This window comes from Aquila chrysaetos, chromosome 22 (assembly GCF_900496995.4).
Source record: "Aquila chrysaetos chrysaetos chromosome 22, bAquChr1.4, whole genome shotgun sequence".
Taxonomy (NCBI): domain Eukaryota; kingdom Metazoa; phylum Chordata; class Aves; order Accipitriformes; family Accipitridae; genus Aquila; species Aquila chrysaetos.
Genome location: NC_044025.1, coordinates 12,167,466 through 12,193,508, shown reverse-complemented (window position 1 = coordinate 12,193,508; position 26,043 = coordinate 12,167,466). Strand labels below are relative to the sequence as shown.

Genomic DNA, 26,043 nt, shown 5'->3' with positions numbered 1-26,043 from the left:
ACGGGCTGCAGGGGAATCTCTGCTCCGGCGCCTGGAGCATCTCCTCCCCCTCCTTCTTCACTGACCTTGGTGTCTGCAGGGTTGTTTCTCTTACATGTTCTCACTCCTCTCTCTGGCTGCAGTTTCTGTGCCCCAGCAAGTTTTTTTTCCCTTCTTAAATATGTTATCGCAGAGGCACTACCACCATCGCTGATGGGCTTGGCCTTGGCCTTGGCCAGCAGCAGGTCTGTCTTGGAACTGGCTGGCACTGGCTCTGTCAGATGTAGGGGAAGCTTCCAGTAGCTTCTCACAGAAGCCACCCCTGTAGCCCCCCCTGCTACCAAAACCTTGCCACGCAGACCCAATACAGTGAGCAACGAGGCTTTGCTCTCCCATGTCAGGGCCACAGAGCCGGGAGGACATGGGGCTGTAGGCTCTATTTGCTCTGTGGCTGCGGCAGCTTGTACCTGCCTGTAGGCAGAGCGTATCCTTGCAGGGGAAAGGGGCTCAGACACCACTAACTGTGCTGCAATGCCTCCTCACGTTGAGCCACCTGGGGTTTTTCCAGGCGTTGCTCTCTGGGTGTCTGCAAGTAGGTGCCTGTGCCCCGGCCCTCCCTGGCCTGCGGTGGCTTTGCAGCTTGCTGATCCCGCTTTGCCCTTACAAGCTTCTCTGGAGGACATGGTGAGGGGTAAACCCATTTCTGCCCACAAACGAGTGCTTGGTTGGTTTGTCTTTTCCAGGGAATTGCACTGGTGGGCCTCATCAAGGAGAGAGGGAAAGCTCTTGCCCACCAGAGCTGACTTCTGAGACGCAAGGGTGGGGGACAAGCCATCACTGGCGCTGAGCAGGGTGAGCTCCACCTTGGCACCGGGGAGCCTGGGGCTCTGCCTGCTGTGGGGCTGTGCCACTGCCTGCCTTCCCTGGTTGGCTGCCTGCTCAGCACGTCTTTCCCAGAAGAAGCCGCTTTTGGCTGCCTGGTTGGCACTTCTAGCCCGGCCAGCCTGGGGCAGGGGTGTGAGTGCAATCCCTTGGCAGCCCTGGCAGCCTGAAGATGGGCACAGCAGGCTGGGGAGCAGCTTGGCCTGTCTGGACAAGCAGGAGCTCGCAGGTCCCCTCCCTGTCCTGCTGCCACTGCTCCTGCCCAGGGCTAGCGCAAACCCTCTGGCCCTTCCCCTCGCTCCAATTTTTTCCTGTAGGATGTGCTTCTCCTCCAGCCCTGTCCTTCCCGCAGGAGACTTCATGGCTGTGGGTTCTCTCCTAAACACGTGTGCATTGCTGAGGCAGAAAGATGACAGTGCCCTGTAGGATTGGAGATGTCGGTTTATTGTAACAGGTATTTTGAACAGTCACAGATACTAAAGCCGAGGGGATGTAGAACAGCTGTGGGCATGGCTCCCCAGGAGCTGGCTGCCCCTGCTGACATGGGGTGCATGGCAGCTGGGGGACACAGGGGCCCGGCTGCCTGTGGGGGCTGGAGGGACAGAGCGCAGGGGAGCTCCCTGTCCCTGGGAAGCAGCCAGAGGTGCTTCCCGCTGCTCTGCAGTGAAAGGCAGAGGCAGGCAGCTGAGTCCCCAGGTATTCTGCAGCAGCGTCCATCCTGCACCGCAGCAGAGCTGCCTACGTATGCTGGAGCGCAGGGGGACAGAGTAGGAGCAATCAGCCCTATGGGCAAGGGGGCAACACAACACCAAGTGACTCCCTATGTAACCATTTCCCTTCCCAGCCCGCTGCTGAGCCTGTGCCCCAGAGCCAAGGGTGCCCAGTCACCCCACGAGGGCTGCAGCAGCAGGGCAGGTGACCTTCCTGACTCGTGGAGCCATAGCTGCAGGGTAGGAGAGCTCTGCATACTTGCTTTTTGGCTGAACAGGGCTCTGCAGTGAGGCTCAAGCAAATGTTTTGTGGGCTCTGCTCCATGTCCCCGCAGCCCGCTGCTGCAAGCCTTTCCCAAGCCCCCAGTGGGCCAGACCTGGGGCACAAGCTCAAGGCTGCCCTGCAGCAGGGTGCACGCAGGCCTGCTCCTCTCCTGCCAGCTGGGAGTTTTGCAGGTTTCCAGGGCTGGACCTCCGAGCTGGAGGGGCTGGTGCCGGCCCCACCAAGCAGAGGAGAGAAAGACAGTGTTTGGGCTGGGAAGTGTGTGCCTTGTGGGGTGGGGAGCGGGACCGAGACATCTTGCCACACTGCCTTAGGTGTGCAAATCCAGCAGGGGCCAGAGACAAGCCACAGAGCAGCTGCAGACAGATGTGCGGGTTGTTCTCCAGGGACAGCACAAGCACTAGAACTCTGCCCAATCCTGCTCTGGGCCCCTGGGTTAGGGAGCTGGGGGCTTGACCTGCCCCACAGCATCTGGACCTTCCTACACACTTCCCTGCAACCATGCAGCCTCAATCTTCCATCCTAGTAGCAGGGGAAGGAGCAGAGCAGAGCCAAGGGCCCCCAAAGACTGGCACCCCACGTTCCCAACTGCTGGTGGACTTGGGGGAGGGACAGAAAACATCCTGCACACTCACCCCATGGCCCCTTCCCAGTGCCCTGCACCACCGTGCTGCCTGGCGCCAGCAGCCCCACAGGGTGGATGGGGCACGGACACTGCAACTACTGCTCGGAGCCCCACCAGCTTTTTGGGGTGCACAGCCAGGCTGGGGAGAGTTCTGCTGGGCTTGGGGCAACTGCTAGCAGTCCCGGCCCAGCCTGGGTGCCTGCACTCACATTCCTCAGTCCCTGCTAGCCTGGCAGCACCATGCTGCAGCCGCACTCCCCGCAGGACCTAGCAGTATGGAGCCGAGTCGGGGCTGTTCCTCCACCCTCCCAGCCCTGCTCGAAACCCTGCAGGAAAGGCAGACGGCAGCCCCGGGTCCCACTAGGATCACTGCCTCGGGGCTAGGCCCCAAGCCCAGACACGGGGTGCCATGCCTGCAGCTGCCCAGCGCCAGGACAGCCGCAGGCAGGTTTATCCCCAGCATAGGGGTGAGGTGGGGAACACGGGGTGGAGCGTTCCCCCTCTCACTCAGCCATGCCCCTGGGTACAACCTCCTGCAGAGCCCAGGCTGAAGGCTCCCCACTAACTCAGATCTGCCACCCAGTGTCGCTTCCCGGGGAAATCCCACAGTAATAAATAAGTGTAAAAAGAGACCGATGCACCTTTTAAGCAAAGGAAAACCATGGGGAGAATTACAACCAGTGACTCCAGCACAGCCGAGGTGCGCACCAGGGAGCAGGGGGCAGGCAGGGTGAGGACCCTCCTGGGCTGGCCCCACGAAGCCGCCCGGCTCAGCGAGCCTGGCCTTGCCCTGCTGTGTTCCCGGCTGTGCCAGGTGGCAGCTAGCGGGACAGGGGTGTCTGTTTGAGGGAGATGAGCACCGAGCGCATCCGCGAGACATCCTTGCTCTGCTTGCTGCTCTTGGGGTTGAAATCACAGAGCTGGGCCACCTTCTCCCACTCGGAGCCCGGGGTTTCCTCCTTGGACTCCTTCAGGAATGCTTCCTCCGAGGCCCTGTGGAGACGTTGAGGGTTGTCACTAGCAGAACCCTTTTCCAAGGACACCCTCCCCTCTGTCTGGGAACCCCTCGTGTCCCCGCTTCCTGTCCCCTTGCTCCAGCCAATGAGCTCAGCATCCTCCAGGATCCAGAGACACACGATGCTCAAGGCTATTCTTGGCTGCACTCACCGAAAACATCATTCATCCAGGGGCACTGGGGTGTCTGCCTGCTCCCAAGACTTCTCCACTCCCAGAGCCATCCCTCAAAAGGCACAAGGCCCCACAGCTTTGCCTCTTCACCCAGCCATGGGTGAATGCCACAGGGGCATTGCCAGGAGCTCCACTTGCCTCCTAAGACTCCACCATTTAGAAATGCTCAGCTGCATCATCCTCCCTCCGGGACCTCTCCAGGGCCCAGTACCTCCCAGCATCCCCCCTTCCCTTGGCTGGGCAGCCAGCGCTGGGTCCAGGACCCCCAGACCCTGCGGGGCAGGATATGGTCTGTAAGAGGCACATACACATAGCCAATCACATCGGCGTCCGGCTGCTGGTAAAAGGCTTTGTCAGCGATCCTAGCCCCCGAGGCACAGACAGAGAGAGAGCGCAGAGCGGACAGGCAGGCAGAGGGTTAGAAAGAGAGAAACAGAGAGGGGATTAGCATCCTCCCAACAGAGCGTGACGCACTCATCACAGCATACCCGTCACCAGGAAAACCTGCCGGTGATGGCAGGGCTGCACAGACAGTGCCCCAACCCTGCCTCGATGCGAGGCCCACGCGGGGGGCAAGAGGCATTAAGATCCCAGAGTGATCCCAGTGTGGTTCCAGCCAGGCTGGCTCTGCACAGCCACCGGAGCAGCTTGAAGTCCTGGGGCCTCTCCCCTTGCCTGGCAAAGCTCTGTCCCTGCAGGGCTGGGCCCCACTGTGGTGAAAGAGGCCCCCAGACATCCCAGGAAGGCAGATGGGGCTGCACAGCAGCTCCCATCGCAGCCCTCATGGCCATGCTGACCCTGATGTACCTGTTGTTTGCCCGGTTCTTCTCCATCTGCTCATTCTGACGCAGGTTCCACTCCTCCAGGTCCTTCTTGGCCTTCTCACGCCATTCCTGCTCAGTCACCTTCGATGCCGCATCTAAGGCCAGAGTGAGACAGACCCCATCAGCCAGACTGGCACCCACTGGGTCTGCTGGGCAGCCCCTCGGCAGGCAGGACAGTTGCAGCCCCCCAGGCCTGTCCCCAGTCTCCACCAGTACTGTCTGAAAGGCATCACTGCCCCAAGGACAGCAGATCTTTGGCAGGGACACCCACACAGTGTGGGGCACAAGACACCTCTCTGGGATGCAGCAGGGTCACCTCCAGGTGAGGGACCCCAAGGGCCCCGACTGCCACATCATGAGGTACCATGAGCATGGCCACACACAGCCTTGGGTCTCACCCAGCTCCTCCAGGCGCTTCTTCTGCTCCTCCCTCCATTTGCGGATGCTCTCAGGTTCCTGGGTCAGGCGGTCAGCCTTGGCTATGGCTGCATAGGCATCCGTGGGGCCGTTGGACTCCTGCAGGCAATGAGCACCTCACCGTCAGCCCCAGCTCTTCCCACAGCCCAGGCACCTTAAATGGCTGGCAGCAGGGCAGGACTCCACACTCCAAGCACTCAGACATGCCAAGATAGGAGTTAGGGAGGGTGACAGCCTGGGACATCTGGGACAGTGTCCCCAAAGCGCTGCTCAAGCTGCTCTCCCAGCTCCCAGCCCCAGGCCCTGTCACCCAGAAAGACCTGCCAGCGTTCCCCTCCTTGACTTGCCGCGTGCTGCCAATGCAGCTCTCACATCCTCTGGGCAGCCCCACAGCAGAGGACAGCCACCGGCTTTGTGACATGCTCGCCACCAACACCGGGCTTCCCTGGCCCTGACTCAGGCCGAGGCAGCCCCAGGACTGAGCGTCATTACAGGCTTGGCCACAGCAGAGAGGGAGAGCCCAGGCGAGAAGCAGGGCCCAAGGCAGGTACTGCTCTCTGCCTGGACACGAGCCTGCAGGCAAGAGCCTCCCTCGCTCCTGAGCCGAGCTGCCTGTACGGCTTCCCGCCAGGCCCAGCACCATGCTGGCTCAGCACCCCTCCCTAACACCTTCCACTGGCTGGGACGCCCAGCCTGACACCGAGCTCATCAATGGGATTACGGCTTTCCTCCAAGATCCCCAATCTAATTAAGTCTGTCCCGTTTCTGATGTGATTATCATCGCATAAACTAGGCACAGGCAATGCACATGCCACGCTGCTGGGCACTGAGTGGGGTGAAGGGCTTGTCAGATGCTGGCACAGCTTCTCCCGTAGCCAGCAGAGCTGGGCCTCAGGCTCCCAGAGGGAGCTGAGACCCAGGTGGGTGGCCCCCATGAAACACCCTTGGCCATGTGGCAAGTGGGTTTAATGGGAGATGCTGCCAAGTCAGCAAAGCGGGTGTCCCATGGCAGCCCTGTCCTGGCTCTGGCCTCTGCCAAGAGATGGTCCTGACTGCTCCGGAGGCCTCCAGGAGCTACTCAGGCTGGAGAGAAGGGGCTTCTGTGGGGAATAGAGGATTTGTCATCTGCTCTTAGGGCCCAGGCATTCCTTTAGGGCACAGGCCACCTGCAAACAGATTTGGGGCAGGTCCTGGCAGGTGGAACCAACATTCTCTTCAAAGAGGGGTGACAGTGGAGCTGCCAGGACTCCCCCATGAGACCCAGACCTTTCCAGGAGCACCACAGCTGTTCTGTGGCTGGACAGCAAACTCCAGTCAATCCTGGGGGGCAGGGCAGTGGAATGCTGGCCCCATACCAACCCAATTCCCCTTAGCACCACTGGGCCGGGGCAAGGGGCTGAGCTCTCACCTGAAAGACATCTCCATTGACAGTGGCTCCTCCATTCTGGAAACCAGCTAGAGAAAAAAGAAGAGAAAATAAAGCACAACTATGGCAGCTGCAGGTGATCCCAGAGGGGCTGGTGTTCATGAAACTGAAGCAAATCTGTTCCTGGGAGTTTGTCTGTGCCATTTCCAGCCCAGCACACCCATCCACAACGGCCCCATGCATGTGGGCCACGCCCCATGGTATCCTGTCCTTGGTGGGATTCAGCCAGCACCTCCCTCTCTCCCACACAAGCCTCTCAGGGCGTTTATGTTTTTACGGTATTTTCACTGGTGTTTTATCTTATCTGAAGATTAGGGAAACTATTCCAGGCACAAGGCTGGACACAGGCAGGTGCTTTGACTGTAGGAAGACAACCTGACCAACCCCAGCCTGCAAGCAGCCAGGCAGAGGCTGCCGACAGACACAGACAGCTGACCCAGAAGCTGTTGGCCAAGTGCCCAGCAGTGCAGGGCTGCAAAGGGAAGGCAACCCTGCCAGGGACATAGCCCACAGAAACACTGCGGTGTGCTCCACCAGGAGGAAGAGGTCAAGCATGCACGATGAGGTCCTCAAGAGCCCACCTCGGGGGATGCCCCTGGGACAAGCTGCTATGTTAGGGCTGAGAATGAGGCACCACTGAGACCCACAGCTGGGGTACAGCCCCATCTGCCCCCCAGCCCCAGAGAACACCAAGAGCTGCACACCAGGGTCACAAGGCCAGCCCCAGGCAGGGGTCTCTGCTGCTGGGAGAGAAGAGGCTTTGAAGGAGGCATACTCCAGGCCCTGAGCTCTCCCCAGTGACGACCACAGGGCTTCTACCAGCCGGCTAGCCGCAGGCACAGGCAGCCGCACAGCCGCGGCGCAGCTCAGGCAAGCGCCGTCCCCACGGTGCTCGCCCCCACAGTGCAGCTCCGACTACACCCAGCTCCAGCCTGCCTGACTGCATTTATCACTGCGGCCGTCAACACCTCTCCGGGCCCTGTGTGCGGAGAGGTGAAACCACTGCTCCACAGCCAGCACAAGGAGGCCCTGTGGGCCTGGTCCCTGTAGGCCTGGGTTAGTGGAAGGAGCCAGGGTACTGTGGCAGCAGCCTCCCTATGTCCATGTAGAGAGCAGACTCCTGAGGCCCTGCCCCTGCAGACTGGAGGCAGGAGATCAGGATTAGCCTGCAGGGCCTGGGACCACAACGTCCCCAATGGAAATGCCTTCCATTTTGCACCCCGAAGGCCTCTCCTGTCTGTGGGGACAGTGATAAGGCTGTCATTGCTCCTCAGCTCCACCTGAATGCCCCTCATTGCCCTAGCTGGGGGCACCGAGACACAGAGACGGGGACCCATCCAACCCAGGGAACCCAGCCTGAGCACATGGGGGAGAAATTGCCCCACAGCTGGCAAGTCCTGGCTCAGGATTCACCCCACATCCTGAGGTTTGAGAGGGAAGCCCTTTGGGACCAAGCACAGACCCCAGACAGCCCTTGCTGGGATGCAGGCCTGGTCCACTGGGGAGCCCCGTCGCCTGTCCACTGGGGGTACAGCACGGACCCCATCACCCACTGGGGATGCTGTGCATCCCACGGGGATCCCCAGTCCCACGGGGCTGGGTGGGGGGTGCAGCCCGGAGGGAACCCCTCCCTGCCCTCGGGGCAAGAGAGGACGCAAGTCCTCCTTTACACCCACGGGGGTGGCAGCCCCCTCCGCGCCCACCGGGCGCGGCAGCCAGGCGGACCCCGCGGGCCCCCGGCCGCGCCCGCCCGGCGCGGCGCGGCGCTCACCCGGTTCCGGCGGGGCCGCCTGCCCGGCCGGGGCGGTGCCCGATTCGCCGTCGGCCGGCCCGAAGCCCTCGTCGTTCTCGATGCCCGCGATCTCGCTCTCCTGCTGGGCCAAGAAGGCGGCGGCAGGGTCCTCCTCGGCGGCGGCCCCCTCGGACGACGAAAAGAAGCCGAAGTCGTCGGCCATGGCCGGCCCGCCCGCTCCCGCTCCGGCTGCTCGGCTCGGCTGGGCTGGGCCCGACTGGGCCCGGGCGGAGCTGTCACTGCGGCGGCGGCGGCGGCGGGCGGGGCGACCGCGCTGACATCAGCGGCGGGGCCGGCCCCGCCGGGCGCCTCCCGCTTGCCCGCCTCCCGGCGCGTCGCCAGGCCCAGGCGCAGCCCGCTCCCTGCACCGCCGCTGCCGGCCGGAGCCGGTACGGGCCGGGCGCGGCCCCACCGCGGGCATGGGGGGCCGGGGCTGCTCGGCTGCCTCTCCCCGGGCTCGCAGGACCGTGGTCCCGGGGCACCGCCCCCCCCCCACGCGCGCACTCGTAGCTCTCGGGGTGGGAACGGGCGATCCCTCACAGCCACCATCTTAACTGGCGGCCGCCATCTTGGGTGGAGCCGCCGCCGGTGGACGGGCGAACCGGCGGGACGGGAGGTTGCCCGGGCAGGACCCCCGCCCCGGTGGCCGACAGGCAGCCCAACCCGCTCCCGAGGAGCTCCCGGCCCCCACCCGCGGGACCCGCTCCCACGGCCAAAGCCAGCCACCCCGCCCCCGGCCAGCTCCGGAAACGTCCGAGCGGCTTTCGGCACACTTCGGAACTCTTCGCGCGCCCGTCGGGAACACCCGAGAGCGGCGAGCCCCGTCGATGAGATTCGGGCGTTTCCGGATAGGTCCGGGACCGCTTCGGCTTTCTCCGGAACGCGGTCGAGTATTTCCGGTTGCGGCCGATAAAAGGCCGTTGGCTCCGTTGCGGCGCCTCGCGCGCGCGCGCGCGCCCTGGAGCCGGGGCGGAAGTGCGGGTGGGCAGACGTCAGTTCCGGAGAGTGACGGAGCGGCGGGTCAGAGGCGGCAACAAAATGGCGGCGCCTGAGGAGCGGGAGCTGACGGCGGAGCAGACCGAGAAGCTGCTGCAGTTCCAGGTGCCGCGTCGCGGGGGGAGCCCGTGCCGGCCGGCGGGAGCGGAGGAGGCTGCGCGCGGGAACGGAACGGGCTGGGCTGGGCCCGCCCCGCCAGCGCTGGGGTCCTGCCGGCCTGCGCCGGGCTGGGGGGTACGGGGCTCACCGAGAGCGGGGGCAGGCCCCACCTGGAGCGGGCCCGGGTGTGTCGGGCCGGGCCTGAGTGGGGGGCGAGAGGAGAGAGCCCCGTGGTCCCGGTCCTGGCGGGGGCAAGGGTGCTCCCCGCGGGGGCGAGTGAAGCTCCTGTGTGGGGCTTGGGCTCCCCGGGCTTCAGGCTCTCCCGGGATGGGGCCTTGCTGAGGGGCCGGCCGGTGCTGTGCGTGCCCTGAGTGCTTCGTTAGGAATGGCGTTCTGTCATCGCTAATTGGGGAGGCAGGAAGTGACTTTTGAATAAACCCCATTAACTCCATACGAGGAAAACACCGTGGTAAGTCCTGGCCATTTTAATTAGATAGTCTGAAAAATTCCCTTTCAATTCTCTTTCTTGTTGTTAGCAGTGAATGGGAGAACCTTTCCTGGTGCCTTGGGAGGGTTAGGCAGTGGGTTTCTATGGAATGTGGTTTCTCAGAAAATTGTTTCTAACCCTCATGGTTTGGTAATGCCTACTGGGGGGAGGCCACTGGGGATTGTAATGATCTAATCTTGCTGTCTGCTGCATAACATGGGCTGGGTCGCTTAACCGTTGGTTTGCCAAGGCCTCAGGGCTGTACAGCAGCTGAATAATTAAAAAAACCCCGATCTGCAGATGTGGTTTATTGGGAAGAAAACAGTGCTGTGGAGTTGAAATACTTAGGGCTGCTCAGTGAGAAGTAATTAAACATGCTGGCCAATGAAAATTATCTTCAGGTGTCTTGGGTTTGTGAATTGTAGGGCATCATGTGGTGTTCCTTGGATTGCAGAGTTCTTTTACAAATACAGTATTTACTTTCAAGAGTGTTTTGTCTGATTTTGTTGCTTCATATACATTTTTTGAAGACTGTGCTTTGCATTTTTTGGTGTGATGTAACTGTAGAATTATAGGGCTTAAAGGGACTTCAGAGGCATCCAGCCCTGCCTCCCATAGCTGAGATAGGTACAGGTGTTCCTCATCGTTACAGACAGATACCTGGCAAGCCTTTACCTCTGAGCCAGGGGGATTCAACAACCTCCTGAAGTAATTGATCTACTGCAGTGTTTTTCTGTGACTATAGCTATGAGGAATGGTGTGGTTTTTTAGAGATAGCTCCTCTAAATCTTTACTGTAAATTAAGCTGTCTGGGCAGTCTTAACTTACAAAGGAGGCAGAGCAATGTTAGCAATTGCTTTTCCAATGCTACCATTTCCCTGGTAAGTATATGAGGTTTAAACCATTGCCTTATGCTGCACATATATGTGTGCAAAAGCTGTCCAGCTCCTGTTCTCCTGCTGTAAGATATTGTGGTACTTATTAATCTACTGAATCTGGACAGATAGGACCAGCTGCACTCATCAGTGTCCCTGTTGCTATTTTCAAAACCTTGTGGGCAGCTGTGAAACTAAAGAATCCTGTTTCCTAATGCTACCTGGTGTTGCCATGGACAGCAGGCTGGGGGCTGGAGGGGAAGGAGCAAAAGTCACAAGGAGGGATTCATGTTTTAGTCCAGCTTCCTGTTGAGCCCTGGTTTGAAGTGGAGACGAATGCTCCTTAGACTATAAAGAGGAGAAATTTTTCAGTTAGAAGATGGCTACTGTCCAGAACCTGATGTGAAAGCTGTAGTCCAGAAGGCTTTGATACCAGGATCCTCTTGCTCTTCTGTCCCCTGGGGTGTATGTGATTAGCTTTTCACCAGGGCTGTGCTAATGACAGGCTTCACTGGTGATTCCTTCTCATTTGGTACTTCACACCTGGCTGAAAGGAGCTCAGGTGTGCAGTCCTGCTTGTTTCTTTGAAATGAGAGTAAATCAGTCCACCTGGAAAAGTGGGGGGTTTTTCTTGTTTCCTTTAGCTGGACTCTGTTAATAGTGTTTGCTGTTTGGAGAGGATGGCTAAGTATCACTGAAATCATTTGTACATTGCTATTGCTGCAAAACGCTGCTACAGTTAGTTTGTAAACCTTTCAGGGGTTCCCACTCTCTCTGCAGGGAATGCTTAAATGCTGTCAAAGATAAGTTTACCCTTTCATTGTGATGCACTGTCGTAAGTAATTTGTACAATATTCTGTGGTGGCAGAGCATTGTACTTCCACAAAAGATGGCATGCCACTGCAGTGTGAATAAAGCAGGAGAGCAGACTAGGAAAGAAGGGAGTGGGGATAACAAAGATGAGGTAAGCAATAGCAGAAGGCCCTCAGCAATGTTATGGTTAAGTGGAGAGCCAGGAGGGAAGCATTGAGGAAGAGCTGTAGACTGCCATTCACCCAGCAAACAGCTGTTTTGGGTGAAGATGCTGTTGCCCTACACTGTTTATCCTACTTCTGCTGGAAATTGCTCCTTCCAAGGTAGAAAGGTGAATGCCTGCTGTCCTGTTGGTGGCCTAAGCAGTCAGGGTTACAGTTTAAATACATGCTTTGCATTCATTCCACTGATGTTTGCTTGATGTGTCTTTGTAGTGCTCATATAAACAGCTCTGCTGGCAGAATGGTGAAAGTAGCAGCTCTCTTCCTATGGACAGGGCTGGAATAGGACAGTTGTCTGCCACCCTGCTATGGCAGGTTAATGGAATAATAAAAAGTACCAATATGGACAGATAATTGGGATAAACTTGAAATAAAGGCAGCAAAGCACTCTTGCATGCTTTCAGCCTCCCATTACTGCTGAAGCGTTGGCTAATGTAAAGGAATAAAAGCATCTAAATTTTTCATCTGTCAAGACTTGGCTGTCTTGACATCTGTAGAGAGAAACTTGATGTGAACAGCTTAAGCAAGCTGTGGAGATACAGTTCCATTTGGGAGATGGAAGAAACAGCAGAGCAGCTTTTGTAGGATCTTGTTATTGATCTGTGCCCATTACACTTGGGCTCATGTCTGATGTTATAATATGCTAATGTAAAGTAATGGAGTGTTATTCGCAAAGGGAAAAGTTAGCACTCATGATACCAACTCTAACTTCAGCTGGGGAAAACAAAATGCTCAGGACTGAAAACATCTCTAAAGAGGAAGGAGGAAACAAGAAACTTCAGGCATCTTTCCTACTCAGTTTATTGCATATCGATCAAAACCCTCACAAAGGCATTTGCTGTCATGTGAAGAGAAACTCTCATGGTAAAGGCTTTTTTTCTGCTTGAAGTCAGATGTTCTTTACCCTTGGAAACATAATTCTCTGGAATTTGGCAGTGGGTTGGGAATTAAGAGCAGTGCCAGTTACAGTCCTGTGGATTTGCATCTCTTAACGCCGTGTTTCAACATACAACCGTATCTGTAGAGGGAACAGTTTCGTAAGTCCAGTTTACAACCTTTGTCCACTTAGGGGTATTCCTTCCACTTTTGAAGTGTGGAATTGTACTTTCCACTACTTCAGTATTGAGAAGATTTTAACATACTGAGCAGTCTCAAAGGTGAGAGATGCAAATAATTACATCCAGCAGCAGCAGTAGGTTTTAGGATAGCACTGTGCTTTGAGTGGTGTTTGAGAAAGCAGTGTTGAACTTTCCTGGCATTTGTGGTACTTAATATTTTGTTTTCTAAATATTATCCACTGTCTTGAGCTTGGATCTACATTTATTTGAAGGTTTGAGGGTGCTAGTTTAATGGGATTAATTTTAACTACAAGGGGCCTTATCTTTTTATTACTTACTATGTCTGTGTAAGATCTATGCTCTTTGAGGCAACTAATGAGAGACTACAGTGAGTAGGAAACTAGCAGTTAGTGACTGATTTGAAGATGCTGTTTGTTCTCTTAGCCTTAATGATACTAAGAACATACTTGTTTGTCTGGCATGTGAATAACACAGTTTGCAGCTAGCCATGAGATTCTCCGCAGTGAACTGGTGCAGTGGAAATGATGTGGTGTTTCAAGTTTTTAATCTGTTTCTGTGACTAAGGTGAAGCAGTGGCCATAGAAGGTACTGAGATAACAGTATAAATGGTTGTTGTGAGTGATAATGAACAGTATCCGAGTTTACCGGCAAGCATTGTCTAAACTGACAGTTGAACTGTCTTCCTGCAGTTCCTTATGTTGACTACAATTCATTCTGAACCCATATGTGTCTTCCAGAACATCCTGGAATTGAAGTGTCTGTCTTACGGAGCACTTCGAAGTAATGTTCAAAAAAGGTGTTAGGTTTTAAAAGCTGCCTTTATACAGGCAATTTCTTTTTCCTGCAATGTTTTAATTGTGCAACTTCATTGATCAGAAGAGTGGTAGGAGTGCTGAGCATGGTGCTGCTGGGGTGGTTTTGTCACTTCTGTTTCGTGTTGAGAGCAACTGTATTAAGATGCTAAGAAAAAAAAAATGTAGATTCACCTCCACGGAGAAGTACTATTGTAGAAGACTTGAGATCTGACCAACAGCATGCCTGTTGCTGTAATGATCATCAGGAAGGGGTGAAGTTAGCTGGCCCATAGTCTCTCTGTGGAGCTCAGTAGTCTTGCAAATGTTGCAGTGATTCAGTGCTCATTAAGTGCTTGTTGATTGTTCTGCATGGCTGTTACTTTGGTGCTGATTTCTGACCTAAAACTGCTAAAGCATTTTGCATAATTTAAAAAGGAGGGAATGTTCAGTCATGAAGCCCTGTTATTAGTGCTGAGTGATATTCCAGACATTTAGAGACAAAGGTGTGAATGAGTTTCTGAACCTTGTAAATTTTGCAACACCAGCAGAATTTCCAAAGTGTTAAGGAATGGTGACCAGAAGACTTTCAAGACTTGGAAATACACACATTGTGACTCCATTGTAAAAACAAATAATTGAGTCAATTGCAGGTGCCCTTTAAGATGTTGTCCTAAAAGGATAATGAAATGCCTTCTGTAGGAGTTTGGGGTAAAAAAAAAAAAACCAAACCCAAAAAACAGAATACAAAACCTAGATTTTCCTCAGTGAAGCACATCTTTAAAGAAAGATAGTTAAACTAAAACACTAAATCGTGAAGCTGAGTGATAAATGAATGTATTCTGGCAGCAACAGCTGAGCTCACTGAGCTTCATTTCTTCTATGAAATTCACTTCTGTAGTGCTCCCTTGTGAGGCTTGCTGTAGACTTACTTTTTAATAAATATTTATACACCACTGGGCAGTGACTTGAAGTGTTTTTTTCTGAGTGACTACAATCACATAGTTAATGTCAGCAATGCTTTGAACAGTCCGGTTTTGTACAGCAGAATGAAACAATGATTTTTGCCCTGTAGACTGGGGAGACGGTAGAGATCTGTGGAGACTTCATGAGAAAGAAGCCAAGAAATGTTCAAAAGTTTGAACTGAGCCCAGAGATTGAATAGGGCATTTGTCCACAGAGTGACTCGGGTGAAAGTAGCATGTGGAATGTATGAATGGGGGCAGGGAAGGGAATAGATGCACCATCCTTCTCCAGTAAAAAAACAATTCAGTGCATTCTTACATGGTCAGCTTGTCAAGATTGCCTCAGGGGCTTTCAAATGAAGCAAGAAATGGGGGAGATGACGAGCAGAATTAAATAAGATTGCTAACAATGGATTGGATCACAAGGTGTAATAGAAACAGCACACAAGGATTTATATCAAGTCATTGCTCTGTGTTCGCAGTCATCATAGCCTGCCTCCTGCAGAAAAGCTATGCTCTGCTGTATGACAGACACAGGAAGCAAAAGTTCCCTGCTCTTTGCCAAACTCCTGCATGGCTGAGATCATCTCAGGTGCTGCAGAGAAGAGTGCGTGGAACTGGCAGGCAGAGGACAGGCAAGGCTCCTGTGTAGTTCAGCTCACACAACCTCTGTTGGTCAGCAGGCTCCATCTGTCACAGTGTGTAGCAGTCCAGTGGGAAAGCAGCCTGCTTCACTTCTCAGCTTGGTCCCTGAGCCACTGAGGGAGCTGCACCCTCTGTAGTGTTACACCAGCTGGCTGGGGAGGTGTCTGGAGAGAAGTCCACCAGGTGAGAACATGAAGCATAAAGAATCTGTGGAGTTCTCTTGTCAAGAATGACCTTGCTGGAGAAATTGTCATATTTCAACAGTCTTCTTATATCACCAGCACATTTTTATGTTGAATTTGTTACACTGCTTGTGACAGTTATTGTCATTGCTTCTGCCATCTTGTATCCAAGCTAAACAATTATTTCTGAAGATATAACTGTTTTCTTGACTTTCTGTAGCCCAGTTATAAAAAAAAAAATCAAGCCACAAACTTTTTACTCCTTTTAATTTTAAAGTAACAGTAGTTTCCTTTGAAATCGCCAGCATTGTTAATGGTGTCACTTGTAATGATCTTAGACTGATTCAAAGGATTGTTAAAAGGGTGGCAGCAGCGCCATATTGGCATCTTCATGCTTTCCTATGAAAGTGCATGCTTCTGCTCTGTGGTGATAGGTGCAGTGTACAACCCTGAAATGTCTGTTCAAACACCTTACAGCAAGTGGTGTGGGGAGAAATGTGTTTCTGTGGCACAGTGACAGGGATGTTCACTTCAGCAAAGATTTGTCTTTATTCAAGAGGTGCTGATGTGGCTTCCTGTAATAACAAATACTGTTGTTTGATCTCTTGTGCAGAAGTTCTGATTGGCACAGGGTTAAAATATGCCTTCCCAAACATTGATGTGAAAGCCCAGTGGCTTTGAGGTCTGCCAGTGTGTTTTGGACTATGTTTTCTGTTTCAGGTCCTGTCTGTGTTGGACTGAATTTTTTTTTTTTTGCTATAGAATCCCCTGTGATGCTGGAAAATGCTACCTTCACTAGTGCCTGGCTCATTTTGGTTTTAGTCTGTTTATGCTTGCAGTAAGTGAAGTAATGGTCATCTTGGCTTTTCAGAAATGCTTTGCCTGTCTTTGAAGGAGATGCTTTGAGGTGACGTTTGAGGGCATCTGCCTAGCATACCCTTCCAGAGTGAAACTTGTGGGCAATGTCATGTTAGACTCTTGACTGGGCTGAGTGCAGTTGTAGTTACAGACCTTGGGCATCGCTGAGAGTTGGCTAATGCTGGAAGAGTGCAAAGGCCTGTTTGAGGCCTCCTGTGTGTTTATGGATTTGGGTTGGCACAGGTTGCTCTTTTCTTAAACTGAGAGCAGAGCACTTTAAAAAAATTTTTAAAAAGTATTGCAGTAATGTATTGCAGTAACTCCTGTCTGTGCTCATGCATTGCAAAGAACAGTAAAAATACCACACTTCCCTGCCATTCATCTGCTTTTATTCTCCTTTAGGACTTGACTGGCATAGAGTCCATGGACCAATGTCGTCACACACTGGAGCAGCACAACTGGAACATAGAGGTACCACTGCAAATGAGATTTGTAGCAGTTTCCAAGTACCTGGATTAAATGGAGTACTCTGCAGGGAGGGGGGGGGCCCTACCAGTAAGATTTAATCTGTCAACCCCTGAATTTACACTAGTAGCTCTTTATAATAGTATCTTGATACATCTGGAGAGCTGGTTTCAGAAGTACACAGCAGAGTTGTTATGTCTGTGAATAATAGCTTGACTGGCACAATGTGTAACTTCCTGTAGTGCATGTTGTGCAGGCTGCCATGGAGAAGGCTTTCCATGCAGAAAAGAGTATTGGTGGTTAGAGTTTGTAATGAGTTGTGCTTATCCAGTGCTCTGGGGCTGTTAGTGTCCAAAGTATAAAAAAGATCTTTTCTGCCAACCTTAAATGTCTGAAACTGCCCTTTGCTCTTTCTTGTGTCAAAGGCAGCTGTACAGGACCGACTGAATGAGCAAGAGGGTGTCCCAAGTGTCTTTAATCCTCCCCCATCGCGGCCATTGCAGGTCAATACAGCTGACCACAGGATCTACAGCTACGTTGTCTCAAGGCCACAGCCAAGGGCAAGTTATCTTAGAGTGGATTTTGTCCTGCTTCTTGGGTGACTGTGAACAACAGAATGTGCAAGCAGGAAAAGGAATTGTTTTCTTTGTATGCTGTTATCTCCTTTCTAAATAATTTTATCTTCTGAAAACAAAATGTAGAGCCATTCCTTAAACCTCTATTACTACTGTGGATGCTTTCTCCATGGTGTAACTCACAGTATGAGAAAACCTTCTTTGTGTCACAGAATGTCTTGCTGTGGTGTAGTAAAGCTTTTTGATCAGTTCAGTTCAAACAAAGGACTGTCCCCTTCTTATGGCAGAGTGATAATATTTTTTCTTTTTAGACACCCCTAAAGTGTATATTAACCTGAAAATGGTGTCAATTACTTGCGTTAATGTTTCACAGATTTGCATGAGCACCTGTAAGACTTATCCCTTTGTACAGTTAAGAAAATTAGCACAGAGCAAAAGCATTGCTGTTTGACTGCTTGAATTAGTCACTGATGCCTGTTTTCAGATGCATCACATTGAATTCTGAATGAACCATGTCAGTCACTTAAACTCGATTCGACATGTCTGAAGCTGTGAAATACTGCTGAGCTTTTTTGCAGTGGTTAGAGCACTGATACTCTGTGTGTGAGTGGAGACTGTTCTAATTCTTTGTTTGTAATTGCAGGGCCTATTAGGATGGGGTTACTACTTCATAATGCTTCCATTCCGGTTTACCTATTACACATTACTTGATATATTTAGGTAAGTACCTTTTTGTGCTGACTCATGTTTTGACTGCATCAAGGCACAGTAGCTTAGATTTGGCTGTACCTCTGTCACTTGGATCTTTAGGTCTAATGGCAGATTTTTCATTTATTTGCTCAGCTGGCTTTATCTATAGCCTTGTAAAATTCTAACACTGTTTAGCACAGAAATAAATCTTATTGCAGAGAAAATGAGCATCTTGCAGCTCTCTAAATGAAACATTTAATTGGAGTTCTCACTCCATGCAGCTTTACGGTTTGAGTGTCACGCAAAGGGGACACAAAACACAGTGTCAGAAGTGTCCAGTATTCTTGGACAAAACAACTTGATCAGAATGCTGTACCACTGGGCTGAGCTGCAGGTTAACCTGCCCTAATCCCTGTATGTTACTTGGCAAAACCCAAACTGTAAACACCTCTGCATTTTCCCCTTTGGTGTCTGTTGCCTCTTCTCCCTTTACTGCCCCAAAGGGCTAGTTCATCTTGCCTCCTTACAGCATTGATAGAGAGAAAAGGGCTTGTTGAAAGGTGGTAAATATCCAGCAGTCCTGCCATCTGTGGTGTTTTGGCAGTTTCCTCTGTTGTATTAAAACTCCCCCCAACCCCCCACCCCGCCCTGAAAGGCTTTTCCAGAGTTCTACACATCAATAGAACTAAACAACATTGAAATCTGCCTTGCAGTTAAGCTTTTTCAGCCTCAGAGGAATGACTGTTTCTTCTCTCTTCATTGGACTCCTAGTATAATGTTCTCTTTCTGCAGCTCTTTGCACTCTGGAATTGTTAGTCTTGGAATAGCAGAAATGCAGTTTTCAAAGTTATCTGGACAAAACTGTGTGACTTTTAACAGCCTGTCTTTGACTAAATTCCTCAAACCTCATACTGGTGGTGTGTCTTATGCCTGATGCTTCAGAGGAATTCAAAACTGTTAATCACACAGAATTCAGATACTTGCTGATGCCTGGCATGAGATAATATTTGACTGGGGGCTTTCTGTAGCAATGGTATCAGTTTGGAGCAGGTAGCAGTTTAGGTTGTGATTATAAATGTTCAAGGGTCTCAGCTGTGACTTGTTTCCTCCTTATGAATGCCAGTGACTGTGGAAAACTTGTTCTTCAGAGAGTCAGTAAGCTGAATTTCCAGTGTCCTTTGCTTCCTTCCTAGGTTTGCTCTGCGTTTTATACGCCCTGATCCTCGTAGTCGGGTCACTGACCCAGTGGGCGACATTATTTCGTTTATTCATATGTTTGAGGAAAAATATGGGAGGATACACCCTGTCTTCTACCAGGGAACTTACAGCCAGGTCAGTGTCACATGTTGGTGCACAGATCCTGGGGAGATGGAGAGTGGGGATTTTGCCAGATGGTATCAGGGCCTACATGGCAAAAATCACTTTTCATCTAAAAGCCCAGCGTTTGTCCCCAAACTCTCTAACAGGGTAATGGAGAGCTAGCGAACAAGTGTATTGGAAAATCAGTGTCTGCCAGGCCTGATGATGTGCCAAGCCTGCAAAGTTGGAAAGCAAAGCTGCTCTGACTGTTCCTCGACCGTCTGTATGGCTCTGTAGCCAACAGCTATTCTTTGTAACCCTGCCTTTGTTTTTATAAACTGATGTGGTATGCCAGCGTCTGTCCTTCTGTTCACCAAATTGGGATTGACCGCCTGGCTTGTATTATAATGCAACTCCAGAAATTGATGCGAGACCTCAAAATTGAGGGAGGGAGCCCCTGAAGAAATTATGGGAGGTGAGAGTTCCATATGTTAGATCTGGGCTGATGGCGCTCTCTGAAAGAGGGGTGTCCTAATGGGTACTGCCTCTTCTGCCACTTCTCTCAGCCTAGCCAAGGGAAGGGCCTCCTGCAGTGCGTCCCAGCAGACAGTTGGATCAGCACTGCTTCCTGAGTGCCAGAGAAGAATGTGGAGTCTGCTCCATGCTGCACAGTGATGGAGCTTGCCGCCTCCACAGCTCTTCTAGGCCCCTCTGTCTTGCCTGGAATCCAAACTTAAATAACCACGGAATGGTTAGGCTACCAAAACTCAGTGCCAGTAAAACAGGGAGCCTATTGTGCACTTATCCTGTGGTCTTGTTAAGAAATGCTCTTGGGTGGGTGGAATCCAGAGACTGTAGATGCAAAAAGGTTTTTTGTTGCTTTGTTTGTTTTTTGTTGGGGCCTGCAGCATTATTGAGTTATCTGTTTTTAGTAGCATTTTCATTTGATGTGGTCTGAAGATTCTGTCCTGTACAGACTAGAGTGGAAAGCTCAGCCTTGGCTGCTGTGAGTCTGAGGGATGAAGGAGGGCTCTTCACTGCCAGCAGGGTCTGGTGGGGCGGTGGGGGATGTCAATCCATGCAGTTGCCTACCTGGCTTTGCTCTCGGTTCAGTGTTCTCCAAAGCCACATCCTGAAAGGAGTGTGAAAGAACACCATTGTAGTTCCCTTAAATGAGGGTTTAGTTAGAAGGTCTGACAAGTTCATCCTCCACTGCTGCTTTGTTAAAACCATGCTAGTGGCAGAGTAATGGCCTGGGTAAATGGTGCTGACCTGTGTCATGCAAGTCTTGTGGGTGCTGCTTTCCCCTTGCCTAGAGACCCTGTAACTTTACCTCCTCTGCTCTTATGCCAAGGCACTGAATGATGCCAAGCGGGAGCTGCGCTTCCTGTTGGTTTATCTTCATGGAGATGACCACCAAGACACAGATGAATTCTGCCGGTAGGTAGGAGAGTTTTCCAAATAGTTATCTTTGCACTTTAAATGCAGTTTCATTCACACGATCTCTTCTCATCCCTTAGCAATACACTGTGCGTACCTGAGGTGATCACCCTCATAAATACTAGAATGCTCTTCTGGGCTTGCTCAACCAATAAACCAGAGGGATACAGAGGTGAGTGTGTCCCTCCTAGGCTTTACCTATCCCCTTCTGTCTCTGGAACAAGCCAAATGTCCTTTGACAAATTTATGTGTGTGAAACACAGTTGGCTTTTGTGCAAGCAGATGAGATTTCAGGATTGCATGGGGAAATATGTGTTGGTTTCCATGTGATATCTCGGAGGGCCTGTTTGGATGCCAGGGAAGTAACCTTCTGCTCTTCACCTCCACCGTTCCCTGTGTTTCTGGGCAGCCATAGTTGTGTGCTCTTTGCTGCAGGCATTCAAGCTGCTTTCAGTACCTTGTTAATGGGAGTTGGTGGGTGTGTGCTGAGGATTAAACTGAGTGCAGAAACAATTCTCTAACAAGCTGTGCCCTTAACAGTGGCTCCTATTATGCCTGAAGCCAGGAGTGACTTGTTAGGTGCATTCTTTCCCCTTTTGAGACAGTCATCTTTACTCCACACCCAGTCTCTCCGTCTGCTTGAAAGTCTGCAGTGAGGTCCTTTTAAGTACTGTGTTTCCAGAGCTGTCGATACCTGGCCTGCTGGCATTTTGGTAGGGTTTTGCCGCAAATGGAGTTGTTTCCCAAGGTTCTGTCATGCTTCCTGTATCACCTCTGACCCTTCCTGTTTCATGGCAGGAGAGGCCAGGAGTTCTGGTACTAAATCTGGGTCATTCTTGGCTCCATAGTTCAGCTACCAGCTATTGACACCTTGAAAGAATGGCTTTCTGAGGAGACATTCTTTTACTTATTTCTGTTTTGTTGCTGCAATGCTTTGGAGTCGCAGCCTAGAAAGCAGAGCTGGAAGAGATCGTGGCCTTTCATTTAATCCATGGGGTGCTCTGATTTAGTTTGGAGCGCTCCATTGGTAATGACGGCTCCAAGTTGCATGATGTGCCATGCATGTTTTAAGGAGGAGGTGATCGGCAGCCATGGGTAAACAGTAACTTAAAAGCCTCTGATTGGCTCCATTCCCTGCCTCAAGACAGAGCCTGCCTGTGGCAGAAACAACCTAATTCTGTTCAGAAATGTCCAGGATGGACACTCTGCCATCTTGCCCATGACAGTATCTTCCAGAGTCTGGCCGTCCTTAATCATCTTAGCAAATGTTTTCCCTGTGCTTGACCTGTGTTTCAATTCCTGCAGTTTAAACCCAGGGCTTCTTGTCCCATTTTGAATGGATGTTCAGAGCAATTTACTTACTTCCTGCTTGAATTAAAGAATTTTTTGGTTACTTGAAAGCTTGTGGTTTTTTCCCCTCAGTTTCTATGCTCCAAGCTACTTCCTCCCTTTGCTAATTTAGAGGGTTTGACAAGATGGGGCCTGAGGCCTTTCCTGACTTGGAAGAGATAGTGGCTGTGGAAGCTGCTTTCCTAGGCCCTTGGTGATGGAAAGTGTGCTGTACGCCTTGCTGACCCTTCTGGATGGGGCAGTTATGGTGATGTTTGTGCCTGTTACCCAGTCTCCCAGGCTCTGCGAGAGAACACGTACCCATTCCTGGCTGTGATTATGCTGAAGGATCGCAGAATGACAGTAGTTGGGCGGCTAGAAGGCCTTATCCAGGCTGATGACCTCATTAATCAACTGATGTTCATCATGGATGCCAACCAGACGTACCTGGTGTCCGAACGCCTGGAAAGGTATGACAGGACCTGAGCTGCCGTAACGCAGACCTTGTGGAGACAGGCTCTGCTCTGCCCCCTTCTTTCCTCCAGATACCACATGTAGGCAGGTAGCTCAGCATCTCCTGTTCTGTAACACCACCCATGGGCTCTCCTCTTCCCAGTGGGATCGTTGGTCCTTAAATTCAGGCCACCCTCTACTGTGTTCTGCAGTTGGAGCACACCCTTAGCGTGCTGGAGCTTTGCAGGCAAAGCTTGGACAGTAGCCAGCAGGAGCCAAATGGGAGCAAAGGCATTGCAGGCAGGAGAAGAGCTGGTGTCCACAGCCAGTCAGTGAGGGAGTGCTGCTGCCTGGGCTGGCTGTCCTGAATTCTGACTATGATTCTGGTAGTGCCTCATGAGCATGAGCTCCAGTCCCTGATAACTCTGTAGGGATTTGCAGGCTGTGTCCGAAGTAGGATGCCACTTTCTGGTCTTCTGTCTGCTCCAGCTCTGCCCCATGGTCTCTGTGGGGGACCCACTAACATGTTTTGATGCCTCTGGTTTCTGAAATGTGCAAGGAATTACCTGAAGGAGATAAGACTGTGAAGACTCTCAAGTATGAGGCAGAAATCCTGGGCACTGCTTATGTGCTGTCTGTCCACTCTGTCAAGCTGCAGTGGGTGAGAAGTCTTCTGTGTTCAGTTCATTTCCACTCAACCTAGGGAAACAGTTTGTGTGCTAGGGACTGTGGAGGCTCACCTTGCCTTTCAAGAGCTTGTGGTACTCAGCCCTCTAAATGAGGTGTTAACTGATGTGTGCACTCCTATGAGTTGGAGGCTGTACCTGCACCCTCAGGTCTGTTATCAGCCTGCCATGCCTTCATTTTAGGGCCTGCTAGCCCTGACTGCTCCCTGCTCATGTTTGCAGGGAAGAGAGGAACCAAACCCAAGTTCTGAGGCAGCAGCAGGATGAGGCATATCTGGCATCCTTGCGTGCGGACCAGGAAAAGGAGCGCAAGAAGAAGGAGGAACGGGAGAGGAAGAAGAAGAAGGAGGAGGAAGTGCAGCAGCAAAAGCTAGCGGAGGAGAGACGGCGACAGGTGAGAGCAAACTGACTGCTGGAGAGGCTGCTGTGCCCTGTCAGATGCTCATGCTGTGTAGGAACAGTGCCTGCAGTAGGGCTTTCTTGTCAGATCGGAGCTGCTTGTCTTGCTTGGGGCTTGAGTGTCCTCTGAGCCTCCTGGAGCAGCTGTGCTGCAAGGAACAAGCATAAAGGTCTGTGTGGTGCATGCCCATTGCTCTTGCTGCCTCCTTACTTTGCAGACGCTGCAGGAGGAGAAGGAGCGGAAGTCTGAATGCCTTCCTCCTGAACCACATCCTGATGACCCAGAGAGCGTTAAGATCATTTTCAAGCTGCCTAATGATTCCAGAGTGGAGCGGCGATTCCACTTCACACAGTCATTGACGGTGAGCTTGGGGCAGAGCTGGTGGGCTTCCTAGAGTAAAAGAGGGTTGAGATTCTCCAGGTGGCTCAGCAAAGCTTTGGTTCCATTGGACTTTGCCAAACAGTGACCTTTGCTGAGAGCCTTAGCAGGCAGAGTTGTTACTGGGTAAGGAGGGTGTCGTGAGGCCTGGTCCCAGCAGCTTAGAAGAGAGAGGTTAGAGGAAAAAAAGGAAGAAACTTTTTTTTCTTTTCCTGAAAAGCTGAGGCTCTTGTTGCTCCCTATTAAATAATGGTGTAGGAAGAGTCAGAAACAGTGTCTGGACTCCCCAGGTACTCTGTGACAAGTCCTGTTTCGTACATGCTAAGAAAATGGCTGTCTTGTGTCTACAATGCAGTGATGGTGCAAATTTGGTAACCTCCCCCCACCCTACTGTGAGATGCCATAGATGCAGTCTGGCTGTGTCATTGCTCCCCCAGCTGGTAGTTATTTCTGTGCTTCTTTCCCAGGTGATCCATGACTTCTTGTTCTCCTTGAAAGAAAGCCCTGAAAAGTTCCAGATTGAGGCCAACTTCCCTCGCCGTGTCCTGCCCTGCCTCCCTACAGAGGAGTGGCCCAACCCACCCACGCTGCAGGAGGCCGGACTCAGCCACACGGAAGTCCTCTTTGTGCAGGACCTCACGGACGATTGACACTTTTCCAGAAGACACAAAATGGAAAGAGAAATTCATATTATTATTATAATACAATATTTTTTTTAAAAGACTGCATACAAACGAGGGATCAGAGACCACATCGCCTGTGCCAGCTGTGCTGTGTGTGTGCACTGGCAAGAGGAAGTGTGTGCACGTCCTCACACACCTGTGTACACAGCCATCCCCTACACTTGGAGGGCAGAGAGGGAGGGGAGCTGGTGTTGCCCCTCCGCCCTCCCTGGGGAGGAACAGGAATGGCAGCTCTTGGTCATTATTGCTTTTATGGATGACAATAATAATAAAACCCCAACAACCTGACATCTTGTGAAGATTTGATACTCTGCTGTTCCTGACAGCCAGAAGACCGGGCACCTGAATGTGCTGGGAGTGGGGTGGGAGGGAAGGGCTGGACAGAATCTCTTCAGCTTCCCTCTGTGTATAAATATCTTTCTTTTAATATTTCTCTTGCTTTGTAATGACCAAAGGAGAATGGGGTTGACTATAGTATTAACTTTTTGATAAAGAGCTGGTTCGATTCTTACCCGTGTGGGGTCTTGCCCAGGGTTCTTAGCCTGCGTAGTGTAATAAACTCTGCCTCTAGCATGTCTTGTGCCAATGCTTTCTGCCTGTGCCCCCTGCCACAGCCAAGCACTGGGGAGGGGAATTCCAGCTGTGGTGGCTCTACAGTTACTGCTCGTGGCATTGTGGGTATGCTTAATCTCTTGCCTTGAACTGGTAATTTTGTGCTAGCAGAGCTGCTGTTGTAAGATGAACAAGAGTGTGCACGCTGTGGGGGAAGGCAGAGCTGGGGTTGCTGCTGTGTGGCCTGCCTGTGGCATGAACTCCGGGCTGAGGCTGGGGGGGTAGGAGGGAGATGGCCCTCCTTTGCTCAAAGGGCTGGGTCAACCCTCCTGGATCAGGTTAGAGGTGGGGGAAAAAAGACATGTGAAGTGCGGTGTGGAGAAGGGGGGGTGTAAGCCTCTGTTCCCCATCAGAGGCTTGGTTGTGGCTGTGGAGCAGTGCTATCAGCTCCTGCCCAAATGGGGGGTGGTAGGAGCCTGTTCCTTCCCTACCCTTACCTGCTAGTCACCTGTTTTGGACAGGTAACCATGCTCATTTGCCTGCATGAAGCACAGAAGGGAGCAGAGAGGTCTCTCTACCCCCACCATTTCCAAAGCCTGCAAGCTGGAATAAACCAGCCTCCTTTTGTGGTGGCTCCAGGGCCTGGCATGGCTTTTTCAAAAGGGGGGAGAGATCCTTCATTTTCCTCCCAAAGGAAGAGCTGTTCCCTGTCTGGCCACGGAGCCTTCTGGAGCAGCATGGTTTGGGAGTAGCAACCTTGCTCTTGGCCTTGTGGATCCAGAGCTCCTGCCCTGTTATGTGTGGGGCGGGTGTGTCTGTTCTGCTCAGCCTGAAGCTCCCAGCCTGGGGCTGTTGAGGTTCTCCAGGGCCAGCCTGGCTGGGCTGGTTTCCCACCCAGGGATCACCTCTTCCCTGGCTGAGCATGCTGGAGCCGCTGGGGAAGATGCCCTGTCCTG

At 52.1% G+C, this 26,043-nt stretch overlaps 2 protein-coding genes across 3 annotated transcripts; one reads left to right on the top strand and one right to left on the bottom strand.

The window, feature by feature from the left end:
• Positions 1–1,284: 1,284 nt before the first annotated feature.
• Positions 1,285–8,306, bottom strand: CLTB (clathrin light chain B). Of its 2 annotated transcripts, XM_029997762.2 has the most exons (6): positions 8,106–8,306; positions 6,317–6,363; positions 4,890–5,007; positions 4,475–4,586; positions 3,976–4,029; positions 1,285–3,472 (listed from the first exon to the last, which is right to left on the bottom strand). In XM_029997762.2, the coding sequence occupies exons 1-6, from the start codon at positions 8,287–8,289 to the stop codon at positions 3,301–3,303; spliced, it is 687 nt and encodes a 228-aa protein (XP_029853622.1). In that variant the 5' UTR covers positions 8,290–8,306; the 3' UTR covers positions 1,285–3,300. The 2 variants fall into 2 exon arrangements, with proteins under 2 accessions (XP_029853622.1, XP_029853623.1); XM_029997763.2 differs by lacking the exon at positions 3,976–4,029.
• Positions 8,307–9,014: 708 nt separating this feature from the next.
• Positions 9,015–25,108, top strand: FAF2 (Fas associated factor family member 2). The gene is made up of 11 exons (XM_029997761.1): positions 9,015–9,227; positions 16,540–16,608; positions 17,028–17,162; positions 17,821–17,897; positions 19,061–19,199; positions 20,521–20,606; positions 20,687–20,778; positions 22,228–22,405; positions 23,297–23,468; positions 23,692–23,835; positions 24,320–25,108. The coding sequence occupies exons 1-11, from the start codon at positions 9,165–9,167 to the stop codon at positions 24,500–24,502; spliced, it is 1,338 nt and encodes a 445-aa protein (XP_029853621.1). The 5' UTR covers positions 9,015–9,164; the 3' UTR covers positions 24,503–25,108.
• The last annotated feature ends 935 nt before the right edge of the window (positions 25,109–26,043 follow it).

Bases quoted from the DNA above. Each gene is read 5' to 3' on its own strand.
- CLTB (XM_029997762.2), bottom strand. From the start codon at position 8,289: ATGGCCGACGACTTCGGCTTCTTTTCGTCGTCCGAGGGGGCCGCCGCC. The intron at 5,008-6,316 runs GTGAGAGCTCAG...CATTGCCTGCAG, and splicing joins TCAATGGAGATGTCTTTCAG to GAGTCCAACGGCCCCACGGA. The intron at 4,030-4,474 runs GTACATCAGGGT...CTCGGGGGCTAG, and splicing joins AAGAACCGGGCAAACAACAG to GATCGCTGACAAAGCCTTTT.
- FAF2 (XM_029997761.1), top strand. From the start codon at position 9,165: ATGGCGGCGCCTGAGGAGCGGGAGCTGACGGCGGAGCAGACCGAGAAG. The intron at 16,609-17,027 runs GTACCACTGCAA...CTTGTGTCAAAG, and splicing joins AGCACAACTGGAACATAGAG to GCAGCTGTACAGGACCGACT. The intron at 20,779-22,227 runs GTGAGTGTGTCC...CCTGTTACCCAG, and splicing joins TAAACCAGAGGGATACAGAG to TCTCCCAGGCTCTGCGAGAG.